This window comes from Rhinolophus hipposideros (assembly GCF_964194185.1).
Source record: "Rhinolophus hipposideros genome assembly, chromosome: 5".
Classification (NCBI taxonomy): domain Eukaryota; kingdom Metazoa; phylum Chordata; class Mammalia; order Chiroptera; family Rhinolophidae; genus Rhinolophus; species Rhinolophus hipposideros.
Window position 1 is genome coordinate 66636628 of NC_138051.1, and position 9929 is coordinate 66646556.

A 9929-nucleotide genomic window follows, 5' to 3' on the forward strand; every position below is an offset into this window, starting at 1 on the left:
TGTGCCTCATCAGTGTTTACAGAATTTGACAGTGGCCTTCCTTTGGGGCCTTCTCTCTCATCTCTCATCGTTCCTCTTATCCAATGAGTTCTTTGATATCAGAATACTCAGAGTTCCCTTAACATACTAACTTTATCTTGATTTTATTTTGTTGTTCTTTTTGTTCATTGCCTTCCACATCTTTTTTTAATTCCCAGCTCAACTGCTACTTCCACCTAATTTAAACTCAGTATTTATTCCTGTACACATTTATCTCCGCCCCTAGGCTTTGAACTTCCTGAAGATGAGGACTATTTCTTTGTCACCCGTGTACCCTCTTGGCACCATCTTAGTTCCACACACACAGTAGGCTTGTATAGATATTTAGTTAGTCAGCATATGCTTTCAGAAAAGCCAACTTTGACATCTCTGTGCCTCAGTTGCCTTGTCTGTCTCCCAGAATTACTGTTAGGATGAGGTGAAATGATGGGGAAAAGATCATTGCAAAATTGTAATTGCTCTATAAATATAAATAACTATAAGAAATAGCATAACTTTACAATAATTCAATTTAATGTAGTCCTTGAGATTTGGAAACTTCTCCGAGATTAAAAAAAAAGTTATAGCTCTGTAACATCATTGACAATTTAATCAGTAATTTCGTGCACGTAGAAAATACAGGTACCCGTAAAGCAATTTTGTGAAATTAGATAACACAGAAGTGAAGAATGTCTGCTATCTGTAGTTTTGTAAGTCAAAGAATGGAATTTTTCTTAATAATTGGAGCAAGGGAACACTTGATTTTGTGGGCTGAAAATTAATTTTGCTCTCAGCCATAGTTATATCCTGTGTTAGTTTTTACTAATGAGGTGAGCTCTGATCTGGGGTACTACTTCTCTTGGTTATTTTGTGTATTCTGCACTACGGGTTTGTAAAATGTCAGAATATGTAATGCTATGGTCCTGTAGAGATTTTTTTCAAAGCAGTTCTTACTGGTGTTTTTTTTTTAATTTATTGGGGTGACAATTGTTAGTAAAACTACATAGATTTCAGGTGTACAATTCTGTATTACATCATCTATAAATCCCATTGTGTGTTCACCACCCAGAGTCAGTTCTCCTTCCATCACCATATATTTGATCCCCCTTACCCCCATCTCCCTCCCCCCACCCACCTTACCCTCTGGTAACCAGTAAACTATTGTCTGTGTCTAATTTTTTGTTTCTCATTTGTTTGTCTTGTTCTTTTGTTGTTTTTGGTTTATATACCACATATCAGTGAAATCATATGGTTCTATGCTTTTTCTGTCTGACTTACTTCGCTTAGCATTATACTCTCAAGATCCATCCATGTTGTCACAAATGTTCCTATATCATCTTTTCTTACTGCCGAATAGTATTCCATTGTGTATATATACCACAACTTCTTTATCCATTCATCTATCGAAAGACATTTTGGTTGTTTCCATGTCTTGGCCACTGTAAACAAAGCTACAATGAACATTGGAGCACACTTGTCTTCATGTATAAATGTTTTCAGATTTTTTTGGTAGATACCCAGGAGAGGGATTGCTGGGTCATACGGTAATTCTACTCGTAATTTTTTGAGGAACCTCCACCCTGCCTTCCACAACGGCTGCACCAGTCTGCATTCCCACTAACACTGTATGAGGGTTCCTTTTTCTCCACAGCCTCTCCAACACTTGTTACTATTTGTCTTGTTGATGATAGTCATTCTGACTGGGGTGAGGTGATATCTCATTGTGGTTTTTATTTGTATTTCTCTGATGATTAGTGATGTTGAGCATTTCTTCATATGTCTATTTGCCATTTGTATGTCCTCTTTGGAGAAATGTCTTTTCAGGTCCTCTGCCCATTTTTCAATTGAGTTGTTTGTTTTTTTGTTGTTGAGTTTCATGAGTTCCTTGTATACTTTCGATATTAGCCCCATATCGGAGGCACTGTTTGCAAAAATCTTCTCCCATTCAGTTGGTTGCCTCTTTATTTTGTCGATGGTTTCTTTTCCTGTGCAGAAGCCTTTAAGTTTCATATAGTCCCATTTGTTTATTTTAGCTTTTACTTCCATTGCCTTTGGAGTCAAATTCATAAAATGCTCTTTGAACCCAAGGTCCATAAGTTTAGTACCTATGTTTTCTTCTATGCAGTTTATTGTTTCAGGTCTTATGCTTAAGTCTTTGATCCATTTTGAATTAATTTTGGTACATGGTGACAGATAGCAGTCCAGTTTCATTCTTTTGCACGTGGCTACCCAATTCTCCCAGCACCATTTATTGAAGAGGCTGTCTTTCCTCCATTGTATGTTTTTAGCTTCTTTGTCAAAAATTATCTGTCCATATTTATGTGGTTTTATTTCTGGGTTCTCAATTCTATTCCATTGGTCTGTGTTTCTGTTTTCTACCAATACCATGCTGTTTTGATTATTGTAGACCTGTAGTACAAGCTAAAGTCAGGGAGTGTGATACTTCCAGTATTGTTCTTTTTTCTTAAGATTGCTTTGGCTATTTGGGGTCTTTTGTGGTTCCAAATATCTGATGATTTTTTGTTCTATTTCTTTAAAAAATGCCACTGGGATTTTAATGAGGATTGCATTAAATCTGTATATTGCTTTGGGTAATATGGCCATTTTAACTATGTTGATTCTTCCAATCCATGAGCACGGAATGTCTTTCCATCTCATTGTGTCTTCTTCAATTTCTTTCAAAAATGTCTTATAGTTTTCAGCATATAAATCCTTCACATCCTTGGTTAAGTTTATTCCTAGGTATTTTATTCTTTTTGCTACAATTGCAAAAGGAATTGTTTTTGTATTTCTTTTTCTGAGATTTCATTGTTAGTATATAGGAATGCAATGGACTTTTGTACGTTGATTTTGTAGCCAGCACCTTTACTGTATTCATTGATTGTTTCTAATAGCTTTTTGGTGGAGTCTTTAGGGTTTTCTATATATAGCATCATGTCATCTGCAAAGAGTGGTATTTTAACTTCTTCATTCCCAATTTGGATGCCTTTTATTTCTTTCTCTTGCCTCATTGCTCTGGCAAGGATTTTCAACACTATTTTGAAAAGCAGAGGTGATAGGAGACATCCCTGTCGTGTTCCTGAATGTAAAGGGCTTCAGTTTTTCACCATTAATTATGAGATTAGCTGAGGACTTGTCATATATGGCCTTTATTATGTTAAGTTGTTTTCCTTCTATACCTATTTTATTAAGTGTTTTAATCATAAATGGATGTTGTATCTTATCAAATGCTTTTTCTGCATCAATTGATAGAATCATATGATTTTTGTCCTTTATTTTGCTTATGTGATGTATCACATTGATGGATTTGCGGATGTTGAACCAACCTTGTGCCCCGACGATGAACCCCACTTGGTCGTGATAAATAATCTTTTTAATGCATTGTTGTATGCGATTTCCTAGAATTTTGTTTAGGATTTTTGCATGTGTATTCATCAGAGATATAGGTCTGTAGTTTTCTTTTTTTGTGTTGTCCTTACCAGGTTTTGGTATCAAGGTAATGTTGGCCTCATAAAATGAGTTAAGAACTACTGTTTCTTCTTCAGTTTTTTGGAAGAGTTTGAGCATGATTGGCATTAGATCCTCTTTGAAGGTTTGGTAGAATTCACTAGTGAAGCCATCTGGTCCCGGAATTTTGCTTTTGGGAAGGTTTTTGATGACTGATTCAATTTCTTTACTGGTGATCGGCCTGTTTAGATTTTCCAGTTCTTCATGGTTCAGCCTTGTAATGCTGTATGTTTCTAAGAACGTGTCCATTTCTTCTAGGTTATTGAATTTGGTGGCATATAGTCCTTTATAGTATTCTTGCATGATCCTTTGTATTTCTGTGGTGTCCGTGATAACTTCCCCTTTTTCATTTCTGATTTTGTTAATTAGTGTCTTCTCTCTTTTTATCTTAGTGAGTGTAGCCAAGGGTTCGTCAATTTTGTTAATCTTTTCAAAGAACCAGCTCTTTGTCACATTAATTTTTTCTATTGTCTTTTTGTTCTCTTATTTCATTTAGTTCTGCTCTGATTTTTGTTATTTCCTTACTTCTGCTGACCTTGGGTTTCATTTGTTCTTCTTTTTCTAGTTCTTTAAGGTGTAACATGAGGTTATTTATTTGGGATTTTTCTTATTTCTTGAGATAGGCCTGTAATGATATAAATTTCCCTCTTAAAACTGCTTTTGCTGCATCCCCAAAATTTTGGTAGGATGTATTTTCATTGTCATTTGTTTCTATGTATCTTTTGATCTCTCCTCTAATTTCTTCTTTGACCTGGTTGTTCTTTAAAAGTATGTTGTTTAATCTCCATGTATTTGTATTTTTTCCTGCTTTCTTTCTGCAGTTGATATCCAATTTCAAAGCTTTGTGATCAGAGACTATGCTTGGTATGGTTTCAATCTTCTTAAATTTGCTGAGGCTGATTTTATGTCCCAATATATGTCTATCCTTGAGAATGTTCCATGTACACTCAAAAGGAATGTATAGTCTGATGTTTTAGGATGAAGTGCTCTATATATGTCAATTATGTCCAATTCATCTAATGTGTCATTTAGGGCTGCGATTTCGTTATTTATCTTCTGTTTGGATGATCTATCCATAGCTGTCAATGATGTATTTAAGTCCCCTAGTATAATTGTGTTTTGGTCAATTTCTCCCTTTAGTTCTGTTAGTAGTTGTTTGGTATATTTTGGTGCTCCCTGATTGGGGGCATAAATATTCATGACTGTTATGTCTTCTTGTTGTATAGTCCCCTTTACCATTATGAAATGTCCATCTTTGTCTCTTGTTATCTTTTTCAGCCTGAAGTCTGTTTCATTTGATATCATTATGGCTACATCTGATTTTCTCTGGGTACCATTTCCTTGGTGTGTCAATTTCCACCCTTTCACTTTGAGTCTATGCTTGTCCTTGGAGCTGAGATGTGTCTCTTAGAGACAGCATATGTTTGGGTTTAGTTTTTTGATCCTATCTGTCACTCTGTGCCTTTTTATTGGTGAGTTCAATCCATTTACATTTAGGGTGATTATTGATATGTGAGGATTTCCTGTCATTCTGTCTTTAGTTTTCTGGTCAAGCTGTGTCTCCATTGTTTCTTTGCCTTTTTGTTGTTGTCTATTATTTCTGTGTGGTGGTATTCTATGGTGTTTCCCTCTGTTTCTTCTTTTATTACAGTATATATTTCAGTTCTGGATTTTTTTTGAGTGGTTACGCTTAAGTTTATGTAAAAGAAAGTTTGATATTTAGAGTATTCCATTTTCTTCTGCACGCTTACTTTCTCCATTCCCATATTCTGGTTTAGGCCTTTACTCTCCCCCTTTTTATGTTTTGGTTGCCACAAATTGTCCCTGTTGATGGTGGTTGAATAGCCTCCTTTAATATTTCTTATAGTGCAGGTCATGTATTAGAAAATTCCCTCAGCTTCTGTATGTCTGGAAAGGTCTTTATTCTTCCTTCATATATAAAGGATATCTTTGCTGGATATATTATTCTTGGCTCATAATTTCTCTCTTTCAATAGTTTGAATATTTGGTTTCACTCCCTCCTGGCTTGTAGAGTTTCTGCTGAAAAATCTGATGATAATCTAATGGGCTTTCCTTTGTAAGTTACCGTTTTCTTTTCCCTGGGTGCCTTGAGGATTCTTTCTTTGTCGTTGATTTTCGACAGCTTCAATACAGTGTGCCTTGGAGAAGGCCTGTGGGATTGAGGTAATTAGGTATTCTATTTGCTTCTTGGATTTGAGGATCCAGTTCTTTCCACAAGTTTGGGAAGTTCTCATCGACGATTTGTTTGAATATGTTCTCTGTTCCTCTCTCTTTCTTCTCCTTCTGGTATGCTCATTATTCTTATATTGCTCTTTCTGATGGAGTTAGAAAGTTCTTGTAGAGTTTTTTCGTTTCTTTTAAGTCTCAAGTCTCTTTCTTCTTCCATCTGTGTAATTTCCAGGTTTCTATCTTCGATGTCACTGATTCTTTCCTCCATCTGGTCAACTCTACTACCTAAACTGTTTATTTCATTCTTAATTTCTTCTATTGAGTTCTTAATCTACAGAAATTCTATTTGGTTCCTTTTTAAAAATTTCAATCTGTTTCGTAAAATGCTCGTGTTGTTCTTTGATTGTGTTTCTGAGTTCATTAAACTGCCTTTCTGTGTTTTCTTGTATCTCGTTGAGTTTTTTCAGAACTGCAATCTTGAATTCTCTGTCATTTAAGTCACATATTTCCATATCTTTAAGTTCCTTTTCTGGAGACTTTTCACTTTCTTTCTGAGTTGTCTTGTTGCCTTGGTTATTCATGGCAATTACTGATTTATTATTTCTCTTCCTAGATATCTACAGGAGTGGGTTCTACAACAGGTTGATAGGAAGAGGTCTTTCTTTTGTTTTCCAGTACTTGTTGGTAGAATGTTTTATTTTCTCTCTGACTGTAGCCTTTTTTCTCTCTCTCACACAGTAGTGCTGTGTTTTCTCCGCACTATTTCAGCTTCTCCCAGGATTCCCTGGGAGACAGGCTTCACCTCTGTTAATAGTTTGCCTGGATCACAGGGCACAGTGTATGTGTGTGTATGCAGAGTGCTTTTGAAGTTCCAAAGCTCTTCCTGCACCAGATTTAGAGCCCATATGTTTCAGCAGTTCTGTTTACTCCTGCAGGGATTCGCCCAGATAGGTGGGGTCAGGGGCGGGGTGAGTTGTGAGAGGTGGCCCAGAGCAATGGTGGCAACCACCACCACAGCCGGTCCTGCTTCCACAGCTCCCTCCCCTTTGCCGGAACTAGTTGGGCTGCGAATCTGTGTCTGCGGTCCACAATTCTCAGAACAGCAAATGTTCTGTTCTTTTGATCTGACACTGCTACTGTTCCGCTTCTAGCACTGGGCAGGTGGGGGTGGGGCGAACTCTGGGAGGGTAGGGTGGGGGCGGCTTGTCTCAGTGCCTAAGGCTTCCGTTCTCTGCTCGGCAGTGAGGGCTTAAACCATCGTTTTCAGCCTTCTTCCCTCAGCCTTTTCTCCAAGGTCTCTGCCGTGAGCATTGGGTTCAGCCGTGTTATATGCTGCCCTCTCAGCCCTGTGGGCCATAAGCGGAGCCCTAGCAGTCCGAGTCCTTCCCTCTCCCGCAGCTGCTGTAGTTCCGGGATGCAGCGGGCTCCGAGCACTGAGCTAGGTCTGCATCCCCCGCATGGCTCCTTCTCCGCACTTCTCCCTTTCCTCCTCCCCCGCTCGCGCGATTCTCCCACCTTTAGGTGAATTCAGTAGTGGGCCTCTTCGTCTTACCTGTCTGCTGTGCAGGGAGTCCTTTGTGGAGTTATAGATGTTCAATTAGTTGTAAATTTCAGGGGAGCTCATGCCCCTGTAAATTTCAGAGGCTCACCTCACGCCGCCATTTTGATGAGTATCTCTGTTTCTTAATTTTAGTTTTATAATATCCTGACCGAGCTAAATTTCAAAACGTTTTTCCCTATTTAAAATATTCTATTTAAGTTGACATAAGAATTGCTTTTTTTCCTAAAGGATCATATACAGTGGTATCACAGTCTGCAATGTTGCTATAATGATGCCAAATCTTAGTATCCTTCCCTCTTTTATTAAACAAAGAAGAAACTGATACAAGGTAACAAAAAGGAACAGTCTGCTATTAAAATGATCTTTGTTAGACTTCCTACTGTGAAAGGAATTTGCCTTTTACAGTATTCTGATCATCTTGGGCAGCGATGATTGAGTCATTGAAATCTTCAGAACTTCCTACCGTCATGTGCTCCTTATAAAAATTTAATTGAATATTTCACTTTATTACTAGGGAAACTACTTTAAAAATATAAAAGAGTTTTAGAAAAAATACTATGACCCTTGACTCAGAGATGTCTTTAAGATTGTTTACAATAATTTGTTTTTAAGATGCTTATGTGTATACGGTAAGTCCATGAAATTTGAAATGAGGATATTTGTGGTCTTAAACAATACCAAGTTGGCATTCTTTATATTGTCAGGCAATACTTTAAACTTAGAGGAATGAATTAGGGTAGATGCAGATAGGTATATATATGTGGCCCGCTCTGGGTTTTAAGAGTATCATTGAATTCTTCATCCCACACTACGTCCTCTACTCGCTCTTACCTAGCATGTATCTGTGCCACAACTTTTGGTACTTGTATACTGTTTCAGTCCACTCAGGCTGCTATAATAAAATATTACAGGAATTTATACCTCGCAGTTCTGGAGGCTAGAAGTCCAAGATCAGGGTGCCCTTCCTGGGTTCACAGCCAGCACCTTCTCATTGTGTTCTCACATGATGGCAGGGGTGAGGGCCTCTCTTATAAGGCACTAATCCCTTTTGTGAGGGCTCTGCGTTCATGACCGTGGCACCTTCCAGAGATCCCCACCTCCTCATACCATCACACCAGGCATTAGGATTTCAGCATATAAATTCTGAGTGGACATAAACTTTCAGATCATAATATATACATTTTAAATGTTGTCCCTAACTGTCTAGGGGTGGGAGTGGAAAAGAGGAAGGGTGTATTTTATCTCTGACAAGCTCTGAGCACCTTGAGAAAAGAAATGACCTCACATGCAATCCTTGTTTTAATCCCGTGTATTATTTAGTAAAGTTTAAAGCACATAAATACTCAGGAATACATTTGTTTCACTGAACAAGTTTCTCCTTTTCATAGGTGGTAAAACAGTACCACTCTTCACTTCTCAGGCATCACCTGCCAAAATGTCTGTGACGTTACCCGCAGTGAACCTGGAGGACGGCTCCCAGTCTCCAAGCATCAGCAGCATCCAGGGGGACCCAGAGTCCTCAGGAACAGATACCTTCTGAACGGGAAGTGAGAGCCAGTATGGTATTGGTGCCACTGGTTTTGAGGTCATTTTTCTCTGGTATAAAACGATATCTCAGACTCTTTTGTTCTTGGAGCATATTCTGAAAAATGATTTCTAATTCTTTATTAAAATGAAAAGCATAATTTGGGTATTTAGGTAAAATGTTTAAATAAAGTATTTTAAATGTAAATCATCATGAGTCTGACTGTGAGTTATTTCTTAGAATCCTGAGGCAGCATGGACTAGGGGAAAGGGTATGACTTTTGATATCTAAGAATTTATCTGTAATTATCTGTACATAGCTATGAAATTACGTTGCTCAGGGTTATTCATTCCAAATTTTTTATGACAGTAAATAATTGGAAGCAAGCTAATGACCATCACTAAGGGACTGATTTTTAAAAGTGATAATATATCAGTACAGTGGAATACTCTACGGTACAAAAAGAATCTAAAAATGTTTATGTGTCGATGTGGAATTATCTCCTAGCTATATTGTTAAAGGGAAGAAAGCCATGTGCAAAATAGTGTGTGAATTATGCTACCACTGTTTAAAACGGAAGTGGAGAGGAATCCAAATATATGGTATGTGCATACACATATACTTACATACACACATTTGCTTATGTATGCATTAAATATCTTCGGAAGGATAAACAAGAAACTGCTAAATTTGTCTCTAGGGAGATGGGTTGCGTGGCTAAGTGATAGAGAGGCTAAGTGGTAGGAGCCAAGGATGACTGTAGCTATTACGTATTTGAACTACAGTTGTGACAGGAACATAATTGAGGAAGGTTCATTTTTTATTATATCTTACAAAGCTTCATACGTTATAAAACTGTGAAACATGTGACTGAATTACCTTTGAAAGCATAAATACATAAAATGAAAAAAAGCATGGCTTTGTAATCAGACACATGTTAAGTTCTCACTCCAGTTTTTTCACCTACTTGCTCTGTGATAAGAGCAAATACACCTCTCCTTCATTTAGTTTGCAGGATAATAGTGATTAACAGTCAAGTTGGGGGTGGTACCCAGCCCAGAGCCTGGTACCAGAAAATTGCTTAGTAAATGGTGGGTGTCATTATCTTGAGGGATTTAAGCATCTTCC

The 9929-nt window shown here is 37.6% G+C and overlaps 1 protein-coding gene across 6 annotated transcripts in view; it reads left to right on the forward strand.

The window, feature by feature from the left end:
- Nucleotides 1–9012, forward strand: part of KIAA0586 — a 107346-nt gene extending 98334 nt beyond the window's left edge. For 3 of the 6 annotated variants that reach the window (XM_081048845.1, XM_081048849.1, XM_081048847.1), the window contains one exon: nucleotides 8665–9012. In XM_081048845.1, coding sequence (XP_080904971.1) covers nucleotides 8665–8816 — 152 coding nt within the window. In that variant the 3' untranslated portion in view covers nucleotides 8817–9012. The remainder of the gene's footprint in view (nucleotides 1–8664) is intronic. The other 3 variants (XM_081048846.1, XM_081048850.1, XM_081048848.1) reach the window with 2 other exon arrangements.
- Nucleotides 9013–9929: the final 917 nt, after the last annotated feature.